Source organism: Vidua macroura, chromosome 3 (assembly GCF_024509145.1).
Source record: "Vidua macroura isolate BioBank_ID:100142 chromosome 3, ASM2450914v1, whole genome shotgun sequence".
Lineage (NCBI taxonomy): Eukaryota > Metazoa > Chordata > Aves > Passeriformes > Viduidae > Vidua > Vidua macroura.
Window position 1 is genome coordinate 100,822,152 of NC_071573.1, and position 20,409 is coordinate 100,842,560.

Here is a 20,409-nt window from a genome sequence, read left to right on the forward strand (position 1 = left end):
GGGGTGTTGTTTATGGTAACAGAGTCATTCCAGGATCAACACTCCGAACCTGGAGCGGAGCGGTTCTCGGCCCGGTCACCGAGGGAGTCAGAGGCAGGGAGGCCTCAACCAGCGGCCGGGGGTCGACGGGGGTGTCCCCTGGGTCACCGCGGCGTTCGACACCACGGGCCGGGGGTAACCGTGGCACTGCCGCTGCCGACGGGGCCGCGGATGCTCCGCCGGGCCTGGCTCTCCCCTCCTCGTGCCCCGGGCAGTGTGGGCGCCCCGGGCGCTCCGTGAGGGCCGCGCCGGCGCCACCGTCCCTCCACACCCCGCCCGCCGCTCCGCGGATTCCCCGTCCCGGGCCGCCGCAGCGGGATGGCGCCGGGGCTGCTGGACCTGGTGCACTTGACAACCTGGGCCGTGTGTGCCGTGATCAAGCTGCCGCAGCTGGTGGCGGTGCTGAGGGCTGGCTCGGCGTGGGGACTCAGCGTGAGCAGCCTCCTCCTGGAGCTGGCCGGGTAAGGCGGCGGGGGCACACGGGGACAGCGGCGGGAGCAGCGGCTGGAGCCGCGCGTCCCCTCGGCCGGGGGTGCGGGGCCCTGGGGCTGCTGCGGCAGCCAGGAATTCATTCCTTCCTCCGCGGCTCAGGTCAGGCGTGAGGGTGCGCTGAGGGGCGGCCTGGGGGCGGCGAGCACCCCCCGCTCCCGCGGTGCCACATCGCCCCGTTCGGAGCTCAGGACCAGCGCCGCCAGCTGAACCCACAGAGCCTTTCGGGAAGGAACTTCCTGTTTTAGTGATTCCGCTTTGTCATTTAAAGGGAAACTCGGCTTTTTTAACGTGCCCCAAACGGTCCCGGACCACGCATGTCGGTGCATACAGCAGCTGCAGAGGGTGTAAGCCTGTGTTTAGGTTATTCAGTGGCCCGTGTACCCTGTGGTGCAGGTGGCTGTACTTGTCAGACAGGCTTCCCTCACCCAAATCTGAGACTTAAATAATTCCTTAAGAAAATTACAAGCTGTGTCAAACTCCAAAGACTTGTGAGCCTGTAATGAGCTTACATGGGCTAGGCTTATTAAATCTTGCTTAAGGAGGATTGTATGAAACGACAAATAAATAAACTCGGTGTGTGCACGTTCAGCTGTGGGTGCTAGTGAGAGAAAACACCTTGAAGAGCCCTGCGTTGTCCGAATCGGGCGGTGGAGATGGGCAGAACATCCAGCGGGGTAGCTGCCACCTCCCCGCGCCAAGCTAGGAAAGGGGGTTTCATCCAGAAAAATCCCCTCACAAAAACGGCGTGCTGTGTCTGAAGGTGCCTGTGCCGTGTCTCCGGACAGGGCCACAGCTCAGGTTTACAGACACCTCTTAGTGGAGCTGTGCAGAATCCCTCAGGTTCCGCCGTGGCTGCTCCCCGCTTGCTTCTCTCTACAGCACTGAACCTGTGTTGCTGCTGTTTATCCTTAACACACCTCAGAGTAAATGAAGCAAATTGGAGTTCCAGCAGAGATTACTGACCCCACAGCCTCAGGCAAAAAGCGGTGACAGCACTTCAATAATTCGTGTACGTTGGTGTGCATTAAAAAGACTTTGTAAGTAATGTTTGAGATGAGCATGGAGTAGTTGGAAATGTCTCTTCAGCACCTGTGTGAGAACTACGGTACCCACACAACTACAGGTTCTGGTCTTCTTTGAAACATTTATTGTATTTAATAGGCTGTTTGTCTTTCTACCTTTAAAGACTTTGCATCCAGTTGCAGGGAGCTGTATGACTACCAGTACAAACTGGGCTGGTTCTGTGAAATCAACAGAGTTAGAGGCGTGAGGAGTGACACAGAAACATGGCGCTGGTGGCTAGGAGTCTGATTTGACTCTACATCAAATAGTACTTTTAGGATGTTCAGACATTTAAAATCTAAATACTGTAAAAGCCATTTTCTTACAAGGCAGGCTGTTCCTTCTGCCATTTTTCTGCACCAGAAACCATAATATTTTTTCTTCCGTAAAACTGCTTTGAGTGTTTTCTGTTTTTTATACAGCTTTGAATTTTCTATCTAACCCCATGGACTTGCAGGAGAGTTAGAAGTACAGAAAACGTAAAAGTTCAGTTACTTTTAGGTACCGTATTGTGGAATGGCAGGAAGGAAAATTGCCATTGTTTGGTGCACTTAGAAACAGACTCTTAGTCTGACCAGTAGAGCTACACTGAGTAATCTCATAACAGTATAGTCTAGACAGCTTGGAAGACACTTTCTACCCCTACAAACTTTCTTATTGTATAAATTGAATAAAGAAATCAGAGTTATCCTAGAAGTGCCAAGGCTCTTGGAGAGAGATGGTATCGCCTAGGTCTGGAAGCCTTTATTTCTTTCTCCCCAGTTATAATTAATAAAATTATGCCTTACAGACTGTGACATAAAGACGTTGATGAGAAGTGTGGGCAGTGAGGGTAACAGAAATAGATTACAGAATGATCAGGCTTGTTCTGTGTGCCTGTGTTTTGTTTGATCAGTTTGACAGCAAGAGCTACAACTATCTGGAGCCTTTTGGCACCACCAGACAGTATAAAAGTTGTGAAGACATTTGTGTCCCTTTGTGCAGTCATGTTTTGTATCTCTCTGTTCAGCCTCCTTGTGTTTCTGAGGTACCAGATCTATTATGGTTACCCCCTGGAGACATACCTGGAGTATCCCATCGTCATTGCACAAGGTAATTTTTGTAAGCCATGTTTTGGAAACGAAATGGGGCTCATTCAGCCCTCCAAGTCTCTGTGTGTAGGTACAGTGCTCCACTGCAGTGATGCTGGAGTTGGGGGGAAGAGGGAATTAACATCTCTTATAAAACTGAATTCTTTTAAATGCCATTGAAAGAGATGGTCAGGTAGAGGAGAAAAACCTAATTATTACACAGAGTCACAGTGTAAACTCATCCTTTTGTCTGATTCTCCACATGGGAGAGAAACATACTAAACACTCCAGACTCTAAGAAAAGCTTCGTTTTGGAGCTTGCAGTATTTTGGTCATCAATCTCATTTGAGAGACAAAAGCAGTAAGAAAGGAGTCTCCTCAGAGCTTGTGCCCAGTGGAACGGTCTAAGATTGTGTTTGGGCCCCTTTGGTCCTTTCTGTGACGAGCCATCTTTTGTTTATTGCAGATGTCATTCTCCTTTGCTGTATTATGCATTTCAGCGGAAAAGCGAGACGAGCTTTTTTCTATGCAGTCGCGTATCCTTTGAAACCCGGAAGTTTGTTTTATGGGGCTTGTTTGGTAGTTCTTCGTATAGCAGCTGTGCCATCGTTTCTTTCGTGCTACTATTGTAAATAATTCTCAGGCACCCCTCAACATGTATTCCACATTCACACACTGATTTCTGGGATCACAGTAAAACCTCTGCAGGAAATAAGCTTTATATGTTTGCTGTGCTTTAGAAGGCTCCCAACTGATAGAGTAAACTAAATCCTTAATTTACATATTTTCTACAGGGATGCAGAGTAGAAATTACAGATTTTTTTTTTAATTTTTTTTTTTAATTCCTGCCTGCCCATGCAGGTTGTACTTATTACAATAAAGACAGTACTGTTTGTTTTTTTTTCTAAATAGGACTTGGGTTTAAATCTCAAATCTTGTGCTTAGGAGCAGGTTTTGAGAAACTCCAGACACTATTTGACCAAAGACAGTGTGAAAAATAGGAACACTTAGTGTTTCAACCAGTTCTTAGTATGTTTTATCTGGATTGTATAGTCTGTTAAAAAGTTTCAATAAGATTATTTCCAGATGTTTAAAAAAATATTATTCCTCAGGCAGTTTTGAGAACTTTGTATCCTATAATTTTCAGTGCTATGAAACTTAACGTAATATAAGATTTTGGGGGGGATGGTACATGCTAACACTGCAGAAGTGGATAATAGACCTGGCCATGGTAAGTGCTACATGATTATCCGAAATTAGATCTTCACATGAAATTACTTTTTTTTCCGGAAGTATTTATTAGTGGACTTTCTGCTATATATATGTCCTTGGAAGAATTTATCATTTAGGTCAGCTTTCAGAATAACCAACCAGTTTTCAGATACAGGTTCTTACTTTTGCGAGTAGCTGGAAAACAGCACTGAAAGTAGAGACTCTCTGGGGGCGAAAAAGGCATGTTCTGAGATAAGCTGTTACTTGGTGGTGCCTTAATTAAAACTAGCAAATACTTAAAATGTTGAAGTTCTACTGCCACTTTAGTCCTAATGTCATAACCCCAACCAATAAACCTTTAACACAAGAGGAAGAGAATAGAGCATCAAAGCGTTTGAAACAGGGATCGTGATGGATTTCTTTTTTCCCCTTTAGTCGTACCAATTTGCAAGAAACATATCATCTGATAATGCCTACAAAAGTTAAAGACAGTCTTTTCTTAGCAGGAGAGAGAATGTAAAAATGTAATTGAGATGAACTGGACCTGCTAATGCAAGAGATGATACAGATGGGGAGAAAAGCTTCCAAGCCCTATGCTGATCCTTACTTGCAGCAGAAATCCAGGCAGGGCACAAAGGCCTGTGTGGAGTCCTCTGTACCTGCTGCCTTTGCAAAATCCCCTCTAAAAGGGGGACTGAGTGAACAGTGCATTCCTGTTACTATTTTTTCCCTCCAACTGGACTAATTTTCCACACATTCTTGTCAGTTTTCTCATTCCTTTATGGTTTGGTTTGCCAGACTTAATGGTAACAGATGGTCTGAATCAACCTTGCTGTTTAGACTAGGTCAGTCTCATTTTAGCTGACTTTTATAAACAGTTCTATGGAACAGGTTGAGAAGCTTTTTTTGTTTCTTTGCTTCTTACTGCATTTGCCTCTCTCAAGCATTTGCCAACAACAGTAGCAACTGTTGAAGCTCTTTGAGCTTCTTGCTGGGCAGTACCTCAGAAATGAGTCCTTGTTTCTGGCCACTTCCAGTTTTTGCTTACTTCCAGTTTTTGTTCCTTATGAAGAAGCCGAAGCACTTGGGTTGCCAAATACTGGAAAAGTGTAAACTTTTTTTTATTCTAAATGAAAAAACTACTCCTATTCAGATAATACCATGGCAGAGGCCATGAGAGATGTTCTCTATCTTTTTCACTTGCTTTTCAGAATCTGTGCACGTTCGTCAGTGCAGCCAGTAAGCTTGTTCAGCTGCAGCATCTCTTGGACACCAAAGATTCCGGACAAGTGAGCGCCCTGACCTGGGGCATGTCTGTATATGCCTCTGCAAGTAAGCTACAGACAACTTGGTGCAAAGTACTGAGTTCTCCTAATTCCTTTTTTCATAGGTCTTTATTCAATCATAGTAGGTAAAGATTTTGCCTTAGTTTCCCTCAGTGCTGATGCCTGGGACTCAGATAACACACAGTCTCTTGAAAACAAGTTTTATCTTTGACACCAATGATAAAAACCAATGACTTAAAGTGTGAATATGACCAAGGGAACTGGAATTGAAATAACTGAAAGGCTGTCTTTATGAGGAAAATTTTTCCATGTTCTATGATTTAATAAAGTTACTAGTGGTCCAGCATGAAAAGGTGCTAAAATTTCAGGTATACAGTCAGAAAATGCTAGTTTTGAAAATCTGTCTACAAATAAATACACACTTAATGCTAAATACCTTTAACTCTATGGCTACTTGTAATTACATTTCTTGACAGAATTTATGAACAGTCATTTGTGGAGTTCCTGTGGCAATTCCCCAGTGGTCTGCATGAACAGTTCTGCAGCTGTTTGACAGAAGTGCCTTTTGCATCTTCACAAAACTCGTTTAAAATATTCTCACTATAAAACTCACCATCCAGTGATGCTGGATCTATTTCTATATGAAAAAAAAGTCAGTAATTAGAAGTTGTGGTGAACAGTGACAGTAAACTTTGTAAATGCTTTTATTTTGCTGCAAGTGTGAAATAATTAACATTTAGGTTCCTTGTGGGAAGGGAAGCTGAATTCCTTGTATTTGCAAAACTTGAAGGCACACACGTGAACATTCCCAATGGTTAAGTCATGCTAACTCAACTGTGGGTGTAGCTCACTGTCAGCTCCTGAAGCAGGGGCTGAACAGAAAGAAAAGCAGTAAACTGACCACGTCCAATCTAGCATGATAGATTTAAAAGTTCTAATTATATCTGTGATTTTCTCATTAAAAAAGACCGTTAATACATTGTCAGTCAGCTTTGAGAGCTTGATTTCTGAAGCCAAAATGGTGAAGAGTGGACACACTAAAAGTGGGAATGTGTACAGTATATATTTTCATGCAAGATTATCTTCTGTTGAAAAACAGGTATTTCATATTTTTTAAAAGTATAAATGTGTCCTATGTGTTCCACTAATCACAATTCATTCAATTTACAGCAAGAATTATTACAACTGTAATGACTACAAATGATCTCGCAGGTGAGTCAAGTATGTAATTCTCTGCCTTTCCAAGGGAACAGCTGCCACAGTAGTTTTTAGTTGTTTTGTAAAACACCTAGAAGGTGTCACAAGAACAAACCATGAATGTGATAGGTTGGCATGGTGAGGGCAGGAGTTACACAGGATTACACATCCGGCAAAGACATTAACGAAAAAAAAAGCCAGAAAACTGCTTTCGCTTGTCATGTGGTGCAAGTGGTCCAAAAGATTTTTTTTTCTTTTCAAAAAGCAAAAGCACCACAAAATTAATTCTGAAAATAGCAGAATAAAGTATTAAAAACATTTACTATTTTAATAAATTAATAAATGTAGTAAAATATAATTTAAAGAAATCCTGTAGTAATTGAATGAGAATTTCAAGTAATAAGTATTTTTTACAGCTCTATGAATGAAAAAAATCTTCTAGAAAACTAAAGTTCAGCTTAGTATGTGAACAGTTTTAGGTCCAACATTCAGAAAGTTTATGGCAGGCTGAAAATGAAATGGTAGGCTGGTAAGAAACTAAAAAAACTGACTTAAAATATATGATTTCCAGCAAATTATAAAGCAAATTTATTTAACAGCTTCTTACCATCCTGAGAAAACTGCAAGAGCTAGGGAGTGTCATAGATTTTTCAGTAAATTGTTCAAAATCAAGACTTGGTGGATGTAAGAACAGTAACAAACCCTTTGTACTTCATCTGGTGGTTCCTTGTTCTTGTTCAAAACTATTTCATCAGAAACATCACTTGAATGGATTTTGTAATTTTTAAACAGCCTCTGCAACCCAAAAAAGCTGTAGCTTTGCAAGCATTTCAAGTGGGTCTTTTACTGGAAAAGGAAATCTCATTTCTGGCCCACATTTCCACCCCCATGCTTGCTGCTTTTTCTTTGCCAAGGTAAGGAGTTCCTGGGGCTGTGCAGTTAAATGGTCACCAAAGATTTGGCAAAATGCTCATGCAGGGCTTTAGTCAGGGTCAGGTACCGAGTCCACATCACCCACAGCTACATATTTTCACTGAGGGGGTGGGAGTTCACTGTGCAGAAGGAGGAAACACCAGGAAAGCAAAGCTGGCACTGGGTAAAGCTGCTGTTTGAAATAGAGCACCATCCACTTCGGAACATGGAAGGGCCAGCAGCAAACACTGATGCTGTGCTGCTCTAATAAAAACTGTTTCCAGTTAAGTTACAACACTGAACACATTGACACGTAGGAAAGAGTCAGGTATCAGATAGTTCTGAAACAAAGTTTTGTGTACATTTCTGTGAATATTCCACCTACCAAATGGACATCAGACATACCTATACTTTAAATACCTTCTCACAGGTAGAGGTACTATGCTGTTATGGTTTTTAAAGCTGAGTTAACCCAGGTACTGAAAAACCGTTTGTTTTTTTTCTCAGTTGTCAAATTTTCTGTCATTAAAGTCTGACAGATACAAGTATCTCCTGTCTTCTCGAAGTCTAAACTTAAGAGATGGCAGTAGAAAGTAATTCCTTTATTATAAATAACAAGTGCAACTATAAAGGACATGTGAGCTGTGACTTAGAATTTAACTTTTGGTGTACATATACATTTATATGAGGCTTCTCATGCTTGTACTATTCTCCAGGTTACAAAAGAATTAAAGGTACTGGAGTGTATAATTTTGAGCTATCTCTTAAAGTGATCAAGTGCTACATGCTGTTTTCTCTTGGATTCATGCTCAGAATGTGTGGGTTCCTGAACATGGTAATTGAAACTAATTGGCTGAAAACAGTTCTGAATGTGAACCAGCCTGTCTGAACACCAGCAAAAGCTTACAAACCAGTGTTGTAACAGAAGTTGATTTTTTTGATTTATGCTTACAATATATTTTTTTCTCTTTTAGTTCTCATCCGTTTCATAGTCATGCTCATTCTCAATATTTGGGTCACAGCCACAATCCTGCACTACAGGAAGACTAAAAAGACTGATTAGAAGACACTCATCAGCACACATATCATTACCATAAAAAAATATAATTAAGCCTAAAGAATTTAAGAATTCTTCAGAGATTGAGGAAGCTCTCTTTCTCTAATATTTACCCTTTTGTGTACTTACAATATTTACAGTACTTGCAGACTTACACTATAATACATTCATGCTTACTTTCTCTTAGAAATAATTCTGATAAGATACTTAATTTAAGCAGCATATTTTTATTGGTCATTTCAGACAAGTTTCACTGATATCACATTTTCTCTGGATTTTTTTTTACTACAAGGTATTTCATAGTTAGATGTATATATATTCTGGTATCACTTCAGTACTTTCCGGTTACATATAAGCAATTTTCTTCAATTATACATGATCAATTTTGCACCAACATACTGACTCGTCCTGCTGCAAGACTGAAAAACCACAACAGAAGTTTGTCTTCTTGCAAGCAACTCAATTAGTTCAACATTAACTGCCTGTATTAGAGGATGAAGAAAATCTGAGTCAAGATCCAATCCAGAATAAGGTTCTAATTACTAAGTCACAAACCCAGCTGGGATTGTAGCACTTACATGCAACATTTAACAGTACAATTTATACAGCTGATACAGGATACCCATAGTCACTTTCCTCAGTATACCCTGTTTTTATTGGATAAGAGAGCAAAAACTCAACTACGAATTACTTTTCAACCTGAGCTCTCATTCACTGAACATACTGTTTTGGGAACAGCAGGAACTAGAATGTATGGGAATTAATGAAACTCTGACCAACAGTTAAAAATGCTGTTCAAGCAAAAATTCCTGGAATGATATCCAGAATTCCCAAACACCATTCACACTGACATGTGCACCTTGATGTATCTCAGCAGACTGATCTCCTGTGGTTGTCAGGTTTTGGTGATTTGTGCTCTGTGGTTCATAAGTTTTTGGCCTGTCAGTGCTAAGTGAGTTGAAGAACATATACTTCACTTAAACTTTTACTTCAGAAATTATAATCAATTTGTAGTACTTAGAGTAAAAAGGGGGAAAGGATATTCTTGACAATTGTTAACAGAGGATTTTAGTTTTGGAAGTACTGCCTTCACAACCAAAAGTTACATTGGTAATCATATAGCTTGCCTTCATTTGTCATTACATTCTCCAAAATTAAAAGATACAACATTCCAAGAGTTCTTACGGTATTCTGTTGATTGGCATGTAAAAACCTAAGCACCCTTGATCCCAACACCCTTGAAAACTGTGGGAAGACTGCATTGACTTCATTTGAGGCAGGTTTTTTTCACAACATTCTGAATTGTGTGACTGCTGTGGAGCAAAGGGATCTGCAAAAGCAGATGTTTTGCCAGTGAGCATGCAGCAATTGGAGCATTCACCATCAGAAAACAGCTGCCTCGTACTCTAAATTTTAGTGGGAAGGGCTGGGAAGAGATGTGTCTGTGGGCATTGATTTCATGTATCCCATGTCATTGAGAGCAAGTCAAAGATGAGCTTTTTTTTTTACTGCTCCAATAAAAAGTATAAATCTTTCTATGTTGGTTGAAAGATTAATTGTAAACATTCTGATTTGACTAAAGCTGTGTAAAGTATCTGAAGTGGTCTAAATGGTGGCAGGTGGCATGTGATACATTTTCCAGGTGATACTAATAAATGCTCTTCTTCAAGATTGATAGTGTCATTCTTACAGATAATTTTCATTGCATTTGAATTTTTATTGTTTCCATATATGGAGAGAAAATGAAATATTCATTACAGGTCATAAATGGGCAGCTTTCACCTTAACACTTGAAGCATCAGGCTGAATATTGACCTGCCAAATGCTAAAGAGCTCCAGCATCTTAAAATGAAAAAAAAACACACTTGCTTTTTAATTAAAGACTTTTCTTGATAGAGAAAGATTTGTATGGAATCCAAACCCTCTCTGTTATTGACACCTTTCACACTCCTGAGTGATGCTGTAGCAAGATGAAGCTGCTCCATTTTTGGTTTGAGAATCAGCACCTCAAGATGGTTTTTTATCATAAAATACTGAAAATGCATTTAAGAACAGTTCTTAATAGGTTACTTAATGCATTTTTAATAAATCACCTTAGAAATCTGTGGGGGAAAAAAAGTGAGGAAAACAAACAAAGTTGGGTAATTAATGAAGTTAAGGTAAAGTAATTTTGTGGACTTGGAAAGCTGGACCATGAGTTCTCATTCAAGCTGCAAGAGATATGGAACAAATCAGAAACTAGCAGTTAATAGTTTTACACACTTTTTCCTCTCTTAGAGAGTAACTTTCACTTTCATAAACAGAGGCACATTTAAATTCCAGGCAAGCCCCATGAAAGCGCAGACACTGTGTTTTCCAGTAGGTAAAGAATAATCTTCTCAGTGGCTGGATTAAAGGCAACAGCTTTAGACAAATACATAGGCAGGATAAATCTTGTTAAACTCATCATTCACCAGTATCAGGGCGGAAACAAGGAGGTTGTTTGCTGTGTAATGCAGCAGCAGGGCAAAAGCAAGCAGGGAAAGCACCTTGGATTTATGGCAGAAGGTGTAAGCAAGTAAGTAGCTCTTGTCCACAGGGCTGGAAGTAATCCAACTCCATTCAGAGATGCTGTACAAGTGTGGAATTACACACTCGGTGTCTAATTGTACCAGTTCACATATGCTCACGAGGTAACACAACCTGTCCTGCCCTGGCTGACAAAGTATGTGTCTTGCCAGGGCTTTCAAAAACTTTGAGTCTCCTTGTCTGTGCTCTGGATTCCAATAAATAACTCTGGAGTCCAATAAATAACCCCAAGTACCTCCAGCAGTGGCTATGATGAACTGTGACTGGATTTGGCAGCAGGTAAGCTAGAAGCTCACTTCAGCTGTATGACAGAGAAAACATTTACCCTAAGATTTACTATTGAAAGAATAATGATGTGAGTCCAGAGACAGCAGGCTGCAGGTCTGAACATGGATGTAGACAGTGGAAGATGTGTATAGTTTATTTTTTCTGGACTGTCCTCAGTGAACAGAACACTGAACACAAATGCAAAGCCATCCTCTCCCCACTCTACGGGCCTCCCTTAACACTGGGCATTCTGTGCAAAGTGGACACAGATGTCTTTCCTTGTGCTGCTCCAATCCAGCAAGGGATGAGATTGCTTGGACTGCCCAGAAGTCCCTGTCCCTGCCTGACCCCCAAGCCTCTGTCTGCCTTACACTCTGCATGTGGCTACTCCTGCTCCTGGCTCTGCTCATCCGATCTACTGAAACACGAGAGAAAGGCGTGGGGTGGGGAGGCAGTGACAGCCCCCAACTGCTGCAGATTGAGAGCTGGATTTTAGTGCAGTTTGACTCTGGAGAAAGTAATTCAGAATTAGCTGAATGGCCCCAATCTTACAGAACACCTTCACTCCCTTCTTTGAATGAGGTAAAATTACTCTTCCTCCACCAATCATCCATTTAGTGACATATATAATAGGGGGGAAATAAAAAAAGGAAGTAACAGCTGAGTCCACAGAAGGAACACAATAATGAAAAACTCCACAGATGCGGAGATAACTGAAATGAGGTAGTTTCCCCGCCATGTATTTTCCCTGATGATAAATAATAATGGCTTCCCTCCAAATTCTCTTCAGGCTGGTTTTTCCACTCTCTTCCAAAATTTTCCACACTTGAAATTCATATTTATGTATGAAGCAGAACATGAAATGTCACCTTCATCACTAATCGTAGTCTAAGGATGTCTCACTTTTGAAGGTGAGGAAGCTGAAAAAAAAATCTTTAAAAAGGATGTTCTAAAGTTCTTGGTTTTTACAAAAAATAATTTGCTGGATTTTGAGCCAGGGTTCTCCAGGACACTTCAGAGTTCTCAGTGATGGCAACTGTTGAGGTCAAACAGGTGCCTGGGAGCCACAGTGAACATCACTGTAAGAATCTGACAGATCTTCACTTGTGATGGATCCAGTTACAAGACCTTGCCAGCCTCACAGACCTGAGTCCTGATGAACCTCAGGTGTTTCCTGCCTAATGGCAAGACAGATATACAGACATTTTCAAGTTAAAGGTGTCAGCTATTCCATTCTCCATTGGCAGTAGTTTGGGGCAACTATCTCTGTCTTGGAAAAAAAATTAAATCTTTGGGCCAGGGGTAAAATAAGAGATTTTTACACCATAGTTTTAATTAAATTTAATTTGTGATACCTGAAAGACAGTTTAAATAATTGTCACAATTTTGTTCATACTGTTTTGTTTCATTATTTCATCTTACAAATTTCTTAAATTGTCAGAAGCCTAAACAGGTGCCTCTGTGCATTATGTGGTATCACTGACTCGCAGGGAGGGAGCTTTAAGTGCACAGATACCTTGTTTTATCTGTCAAGTATTCTGGAAAATGATGTAAAGTACAGAACCTGCACCAGCCTAAAATGTGACAAGTTAAGTTGGCTAATGATGATTCTGATTCAAACTGAGTAGTAAATGGCTCCATGCTGAAAATCAATTCTACTTACCACCTTACTATAATTGCAAGTCATCTGTGCATATGCCTGCTCTGGAATGTGCAAGATTTCTGCTTTGGAATGTGAGGGCTTTGGCCAGCAGTACCAAGATTCATACCATAGGAAAACCATCCTGTGCCTCAGTGTTCCCTCTGTCTTGTAAATCTTAATGAAGCACAAATTGAGCTTCTATAAAGCATATTTTAAATAATTACTGGAGAGAAATTCTTTCACCTTTGAACAGCTGACTATATGCAGATCCTGTAGAGTTGTCTTTCAAGAGTCTGACTTATATTTTGAGATTTTAATTTTTTTTTTTTCCATGAAATGCACTGTCCTCACGGACTCTCTGAGCTCGTGGGTATTTTCCTCTCTCAGCCTTGTTGGTTTTTTATAGTTTGCACAAATGCCCACCTTCCAGTAATACAACTTCCATTGCTGTAGGTCAGAATGGAGCTGGCAGGGGAGCCTCGCCCCATGGCTCCCGACTGGACTAAAGGCTACACGGATCCTACTGAATCTCAGTGGCCCCCAGGACACAGGGATTGTAATATGCTGGAAAACATCACACAGACATATGAGACCATGGGATCCAGCAAGCAGATTCAAGTCCTGAAGCTGCAGCCAGACCTGCACCCAGGTGCAAGACCTGCTCCAAGAGCCTACCAGAAAATGGAACAGTTGAGATCAGAGACAATGCAAGGTGAGCCAATATGAAACAGGGCTCAGACCTCAGGTGGGGTACCCAGCTCCTTCAGTCTTAAAAAATTAAGGGATTTAACATCTCAGGTAACTCCAAAAAAAAGTTTCTACCAGTTCACTTGTTAATAAAAGTAGCACAAATTGAAGGCAATTCAGTGCCCAAAGTCTAAGCAGTTGGTGATCCAAAGGACAAGAGGACTGGCTGTGATCTCACAAGCCTGGTGTACTTATCGCTGGATAGCCAGGCTTACCAAGTGGTGCAAGAGCATGTTGGACAAAAAGCACCCAGAAGAAGAATGACAAATGACAAGAACTACATGACATGAGGCCGACAGGGACAATATAAGACTATGCATAGAAGCAGGCACACATCTCTGAAGAAACACTGAAGGCCTAGACCTTAAAATGAGGTGGTAGGACTGAAGCATCCTATGCAGTTGTGGAAGCATTTCTGTGCAGCTCCTCCAACAAATAAAGGCTGCAGGAACATTACATTATTGGACTCTCTGCCCTTTCTTTTCAGGGTGATGATGTGTCTTTCCAGAGTTCTTTAAGGTATCAGGACTACATACACTTATAATTGAAATTTTGTGACCTTTCACCATGACTTTTATTTTGAAAGATCACTTTAATCTTGCAGCTTCTACAAGATTATTAGAGCAAAAGCAGCTGCAGTCAAATCCAAGGCTTCACCCTTGCAATACCAAGTTGTAATGTGGCTTTCTTATCTTTATAAAATACTGCTTCCTGCCTACAAAGTGGCAAAGATTCCAAACCCCAATTTTCATTAATTAGTAATTAGCATCCATATGCCAATACATTCTTTTCTCTACATCCCCACTTCCTAGAACTATGTTTCTATAGTTACAGCTTTTCCATTCATTGCAGTAGTTTCTGGGGAGAACTAGGCTGGATGTGTTTTGAGTGTTCTTCTCTGCCACACACATTGTAGTAGACTTGCCTAATTTCTCAGATGAGAATGTCTGAGTATATATACCTGTCCAATTTTTAGGCAACTTCAACATGGAACACAACTTGTATTTTCAGAACCACTCCATAACATCTTTTATGGAGAAAGAAGACTCCTTCTCATCCTCATGAGGGATACTTCAGAGCAGCAGGCACACCCTATGATCCTTGGGATTCTGACAGAACCCTAAATTATTCAGAAGATCGTCTTAAAAAATAAGTAATAATGCTTTTAATTTAAAGTGTACTATGTGCAGAGATGATAATTTGTAAAAAACTGTAACGCACTGAAAAAGGCACCAAGCTTGTCAGAGATCAAGGAGTGTCTAGATTATGCTTTTAGTCATATGGTTTAATTTTAGGTAGTTCTGTGAGGAGCAGAGAGTTTGATTTGATGATCCTTATAGGTCCCTTCCAACTTGATATATTCTTTTTTATTACATAAAAAAATAAATAATTATTTTAACATGAATGTCAAGGCAAACTGTCCAGGAATATGGAGGAGACTGAAATACTCCACTAAACTGGACCTTGCACTGTTGGTTCTTCTGCCTCAAAAACAGAATAAGGAGGTCAGTAAGGGTTTGTATGAGCAATGCAGGTAAGAAGTTTGCTTTCATATAAGTTCCCCCTTTTCACAGCAGCATCCCAAATACAACCTCACAGGATGAGTAAAGGCACTTGGGAACAAAATATATAATTCTCTTTTAAGGATGATTCTCTCAAAGCTAGATGGGAAACTAATACACTGTAAGATTACAAACAGAAAGGCTCAAATTTCTAATGATCACTTGACATTAGAAACAAAAAAGAAATGAAAGAGAAAAAGCACATAATTTCAGTAGCAGCTTTCCTGGCCTTGGTGCCTTCAGAGAGCCACTGAATGCCTGTCAAAAAGCAGGTGGTTCAGTGTTTTCAAGAAGCAGAAAGATATTTAGACACTTGCAGCGAAACTTCAGTGATGTTTTAAATTTGGCCCCTATCACTGCTAAAATCCTTGAGCCTCGCATGTTTCCAAGTCCTACATCCTACTGTGATGTTATGTCATGTTTTTGGTTACAGCATCAGCCATGCTCAGAAGCACAAGAACCACCAGAGTTTTCCTCTAGTTAAAAGCAGATTTGGTGCTGGATTGCTGGCAGTGCTGGGAGGGCCTGCACTTTGGCAGTGGTAGGGAATTGCAGCACACAACTAGGACAGAAGTGGAAATCTCATTGCAGAAAGGTCTTTCTGACACCTGACAAAGTAATTCCAATGGGGTCTGCCTGTCCTTCTGTGCTGGTGAGCTCTTGGATTGGGAACTAAGGAGCAACTTCCAAACAAGTGCCTTGAGCTTCTGGCTCCAAGTCTGACCTCTGCTTTTTCCAGAAGATTAATCTGCAGCTTGGCTATACCACTTGTTTACTCTTGTGAGACAAAAGGACTTGCAATGAGAGAATTTTCTATAGGTAAGTCATTCAGGCCATAAAAATGTCCTGTTTGCTTAGGACAAGCCTGTAACAACAAGAAAATGTTATAACATCAGCGACTTTCAAGACAAATACTCCTTAGTTCATGAACATGCCCTTCTCTCAAAAATATTAAAAGGTCACCACTAGACAATAAGGAAACAACACAAACTCCGGGAACTAGCATTAAAGATGTGTTTGCATTTCACAGCAGGATAAGGGAGAAGGACAGAAGAGCAGCTCTGCCTTTTGTGTCCTGGGTACAAAGTGAGGTTCATGCACCTCAGACCACTGGCCCCGAGGAAGCCGTGCGAAGTTAGCTCTGCTCTGAGCAGAGGTCAGAGCACAGGAGCCCAGTGCTCCCCCGAGGCCTGTACTGCTCCACGACTCCATCTCAGTACAGCCTGCTGTACAAACAGCTCATGCATTTGTACAAGCATGGAATTTATACACTGTGGCTAGCAAATACTATAATATAGTACATTTCCTAAAGTGTCAGGCTTAGCAGGGCCCTGTGGATTCACAGTAAATGAGGGCAAGCCGGGGAGAGAAAGTGCAAAGGATCCAGCCCCAGCAGTGGAGGAGCTGCCAAACAGTTCCCTTGGAGTCTGCTCTTCCTCTTGGTGGACTGTCTTTGGAGCAGCCCTTGCCTTTCCCATATCTGCTGCAGTGCTTATCATTATATTTTAATATTTCAATTAATTACCAGCTTCTCAAGTTCAGGAACTATTTTACCTTACTCAAATAGTTTATTTAAAAATATATATATATATATATAATATTCTCCAATTCAGAAAAGGATAGAACTTCCCACAATGTAACATTTTTTTATATATATATATAAAATATTTATGCATTCAGTGAATGGAAACAGTTTTACTGTATACATTTTTAATGTTGTACTCTATGCAAATCTGCATTATCTAAAAATATACCGTACTTCTGTAAATCAAAACAAGCAGGGAAAAACCACTGTAGCTGTGCTCTGGGTTATAATATCTAACAGAAATGATATGAAAGTTTTAGTTTTGAATTTAAGAACTCACAAACAGCATTTTACTTTGTGAGCACATAAATAGAAAACTTAATACATTCTTGCTTTGTTAAGCTGAACTGTAGTAGAGGTTACAAAATGTAAATATATTTATTATTTTTCAGTATTTCAGTGTTTCCAAGTCCACCTTTCATGATAGTGTTAAATAAAACATGGTCCTATCCTTCCAAACATTTCAACACTCTTTAAAAAATAAAAACAAACAAACAAAATTTTAAAGTGAAATGTCCTCCTTCATTGAAGTGTTAGATCATATTTTAAATTACTGCACTCCCACACAATATTTTATATATATATATATATTCTAAATATATATATATATTTATATATATATAAAGAGACCAAATAGGAGACTACATTTTTTACTGTCAATATGTTTAACATCACATACTGTAGTTGTATAAAACATGCATTTTCTGGGATAATTATGAACACATCATGAATGAGCCCATATATATTATATTTTTTGTACAACTCCAAGTTAAAAAAAAAAAAAGTCAGAATAAGTGCCTCTGAGGCCCCTTCTTCCCAGCTATCAGTTCTCAAAACACACTACTGAATTATTTACCTATGCCTACAGCTATGTGCTAGAGAACCAGATTAAAACTTTTAAAATACATCTACAGTATGTTTCACTTTTCTTAAAGTTTGTGACAGTCCTCAGATATTGTGTTGTGAAATGTAAAAATAGTCACAGATTCTTTTATTTTCCAGAAATTAAAAAAAAAAAAACCAAACCAAAAAAAAAACCACATCTAGGAGAGTATGCAAAAACAAGGCAAAATGAAGTTTCATAGCACTTAATGAGGGTTAATATAAGTCAATAGCTAGTATTGAGGTTTGTAAAAAGGGCTGGATGAGCAGTTACATGTACAAGCAAATGGTATGGTAAATCCCATGCTCTCAGACATTGTTTCTGTAACCAACACTTCTCCACCCTTAAAACCAGTTGATATACATTCAAAATAGGTTGACACTGATATACTTAATAGGTGTAAAAATAGTGCACTATTTTTTTCTGCCACAAAGCAAAACTGCATCCTAAGAGCTGGTAAACTTTCTTTTTCCTTAAATAGAAAGAATGGGCAAAAAAAAACTTGAAAAAAATTTAAATTAAGGCAATTAGACAGGTAAAAGGGGATTGCCCATGATGATGTAGCTGAAACTAGTATATACTTCAAACCTATACTAGCTGCTGAACACTGACATGCAGCTTCTGACAGATGTGTATGAATGATATAAACTTCAACGTTATGGCTTTATACAAGTGCATAGTTGCAACTGCAATAAGTAACGGTATCTGATTAATAAGCATAAAAAAATAAAGTGGAAAGATTTTTAAACCCCTCTTGCAGTATTACAGTACAATATATATACACAGTTTAATGGTCACTTCTCACAGATGCAGTCTATATCACTATGGTGGATCTTCCTCAGGTTCTACTTGCAGACATGCTGGTGGCATCTTTATGAAAGCTGGAAAGTCAGTTTCTTCCATTTCAATACTCATTCCTCTTGATCCTTTTATGAAATGTAGTGTATGTGTCTTGCCAAGAAAGCTTTTGTGGAACACACTTTAAAAGGTTACCTAACATATCCTTTAACTATTTACCAACCATTCCTCAACTGATCAGTCACTTGGGAGAATACAGGAAAACCCTTAGAGATTAGTAATTTATATTGCAGCAAAAATGTAAACCTCTGATATATATAGCACAATCTTTCAGGAAAATATATATTTTTAATATATTTTGGGATATGTTTCAGTCTTGCTGTAATGGGAAGAAAATTATCACCTTGACTGTGTCTGCATTCATGGAAAGCAGTTAGCTGAAAAAGAAGCAGGAAGTTTGGTCAGTAAATGCAACAAATGTAAATCTGACAAAAAATACTTCTTCAAAGTCTTCCTTTAAGATGGGTTCATCATTGTACTTGAGAGAAGCACCTTTCCTCTGCATCCAACAGCAACATTACTTCAGTATAGCACATCCTTGCACACTGTAATCCCAAATCAATTAAACCCCCTTGCAATACATGAGGGTAAAGTACAATATGCACAGTGTAATAGTTACTTCTAAAGGATTAGTGATCAGTAAGCTTTTAATACACAAAGATGCAGTATATTTAATTAACATAATGCTCATTACTGTGAACACTAAGCCAGTTAAGTTCTGCAGGAGCTGGTTCCTCAGTTCCCTGAGCACACAGCAGAGGAGCTGCCCCAGTGCCATTGTTATACAGCTGAGACACATCCCACATACTGTTTAAAACAATTCTTAGCCATTTAACATTTAGGGTTTTTTTTCTGTGTAAATAAAAGATTGAATCAATGTGTGAAATGATCAGATCCTGAGGTCTATAAAATAGGTAAAGCTATTCGCAATACATCCAGAATTAAGCCATGGGACAAATCAGATCAGTGCAACGGCCGGATCTTTCTAAAGCAGTCAAGGAAACCACACCACGGAAGCTGCAAACCCATTTGTTTACATAGTTTTCAAATGCGTGGTTAGGTACCCAGAAAGCACAGCACTGCAAAGGAAAGCCAAGTCAAATTCACTTCAGAACAGAGGTAGAAAAGCAAAATGCAGAACTCCATTGATTTCATGTCTGCTAGCCATAGACCAGTTTATATTCAAAGCTTAAAAATGAAAAGTGTTTGTAAATACCAAGTCTATTTCAGCTAAACATCCAACTGCTACCATCTCCCTTTTATCCTTCAAATATTCTATGCTGAGGTTAGCAGTATTAGCATTAGAGATGAGCAATGATCCTGAAAACAGCAGTTTTGGGGTTTTATTCAGGCAGGCAGACATGAATTTTGAAAAAAAAAAAGGATCTAAGATTAGAAAAATAAAAACACTGGCAAAGGCAACAACTTTGTTTTAATGAAAATGACTCCTCTAAAAGTTCAATATGATGAACAGAATCTCATTTTTTCTATTTAAAATTTTAAAATGAGATCTTGTATTTTCTCTGCTTTTAGAAACAAAATCCAACATAGCATGCTGTATTCAAAGGCAAACAAATCCATTCCTCTCTATTTAGATTTACCCCTTATACTTCTTCAGAAATCAAAAACATCGTCATCATCATCATCATCACCATCAATATCATCAACATCATCAAAGGACCAATCCCAGTCCTTAAATGCCAGATCAAGTAATCTGCAACAGGAGGGTTTGATGTTTAATGAGTGTCATACTTCTATAAAAGACTTGAAAATTCCTTTTGCTACCACTAAACCTTTTTATCTGAAAGACTGTTTAAGGTAGGTGGGTTTGTTCCTTTGCCTATCACGAGTATGAAGATTCAGTTAGTGTTCATATAAGTTAAGAATATTGCATTCATTGCAAATGCGTCTCAAATATCATTCAATTCAATACAGAATTCTTACCATATTGATTTTCCCCCCTGAATTTC

General features: G+C 39.7%; 2 protein-coding genes across 5 annotated transcripts in view; one reads left to right on the forward strand and one right to left on the reverse strand.

Moving 5' to 3' along the window:
* Positions 1 to 269: 269 nt before the first annotated feature.
* SLC66A3 (solute carrier family 66 member 3) lies at positions 270 to 9,998 on the forward strand. 2 transcript variants are annotated; one of them, XM_053972196.1, is made up of 8 exons: positions 270 to 500; positions 2,603 to 2,685; positions 3,130 to 3,199; positions 3,837 to 3,894; positions 5,087 to 5,207; positions 6,332 to 6,373; positions 7,151 to 7,272; positions 8,245 to 8,346. In XM_053972196.1, exons 1-8 carry the CDS (start codon positions 358 to 360, stop codon positions 8,260 to 8,262), a joined length of 657 nt encoding a protein of 218 aa, XP_053828171.1. In that variant the 5' UTR covers positions 270 to 357; the 3' UTR covers positions 8,263 to 8,346. The 2 variants fall into 2 exon arrangements, with proteins under 2 accessions (XP_053828171.1, XP_053828172.1); XM_053972197.1 differs by lacking the exon at positions 7,151 to 7,272 and having other exon boundaries at positions 8,245 to 9,998.
* The window catches only part of ROCK2 (Rho associated coiled-coil containing protein kinase 2), a 104,419-nt gene continuing 92,544 nt past the window's right edge, over positions 8,535 to 20,409 (reverse strand). For 2 of the 3 annotated variants that reach the window (XM_053972192.1, XM_053972193.1), the window contains one exon: positions 8,535 to 18,816. In XM_053972192.1, coding sequence (XP_053828167.1) covers positions 18,813 to 18,816 — 4 coding nt within the window. In that variant the 3' untranslated portion in view covers positions 8,535 to 18,812. Of the gene's footprint in view, positions 18,817 to 19,286; positions 20,154 to 20,409 lie in introns of those variants that run through there. The other variant, XM_053972195.1, reaches the window with a different exon arrangement.

Coding starts and splice junctions, on each gene's coding strand:
- SLC66A3 (XM_053972196.1), top strand. CDS start 358: ATGGCGCCGGGGCTGCTGGACCTGGTGCACTTGACAACCTGGGCCGTG. Junction 3,200..3,836: donor GCTTTTTTCTATGCAGTCGC/GTATCCTTTGAA, acceptor ACGTAATATAAG/ATTTTGGGGGGGATGGTACA. Junction 3,895..5,086: donor GGATAATAGACCTGGCCATG/GTAAGTGCTACA, acceptor CTTGCTTTTCAG/AATCTGTGCACGTTCGTCAG.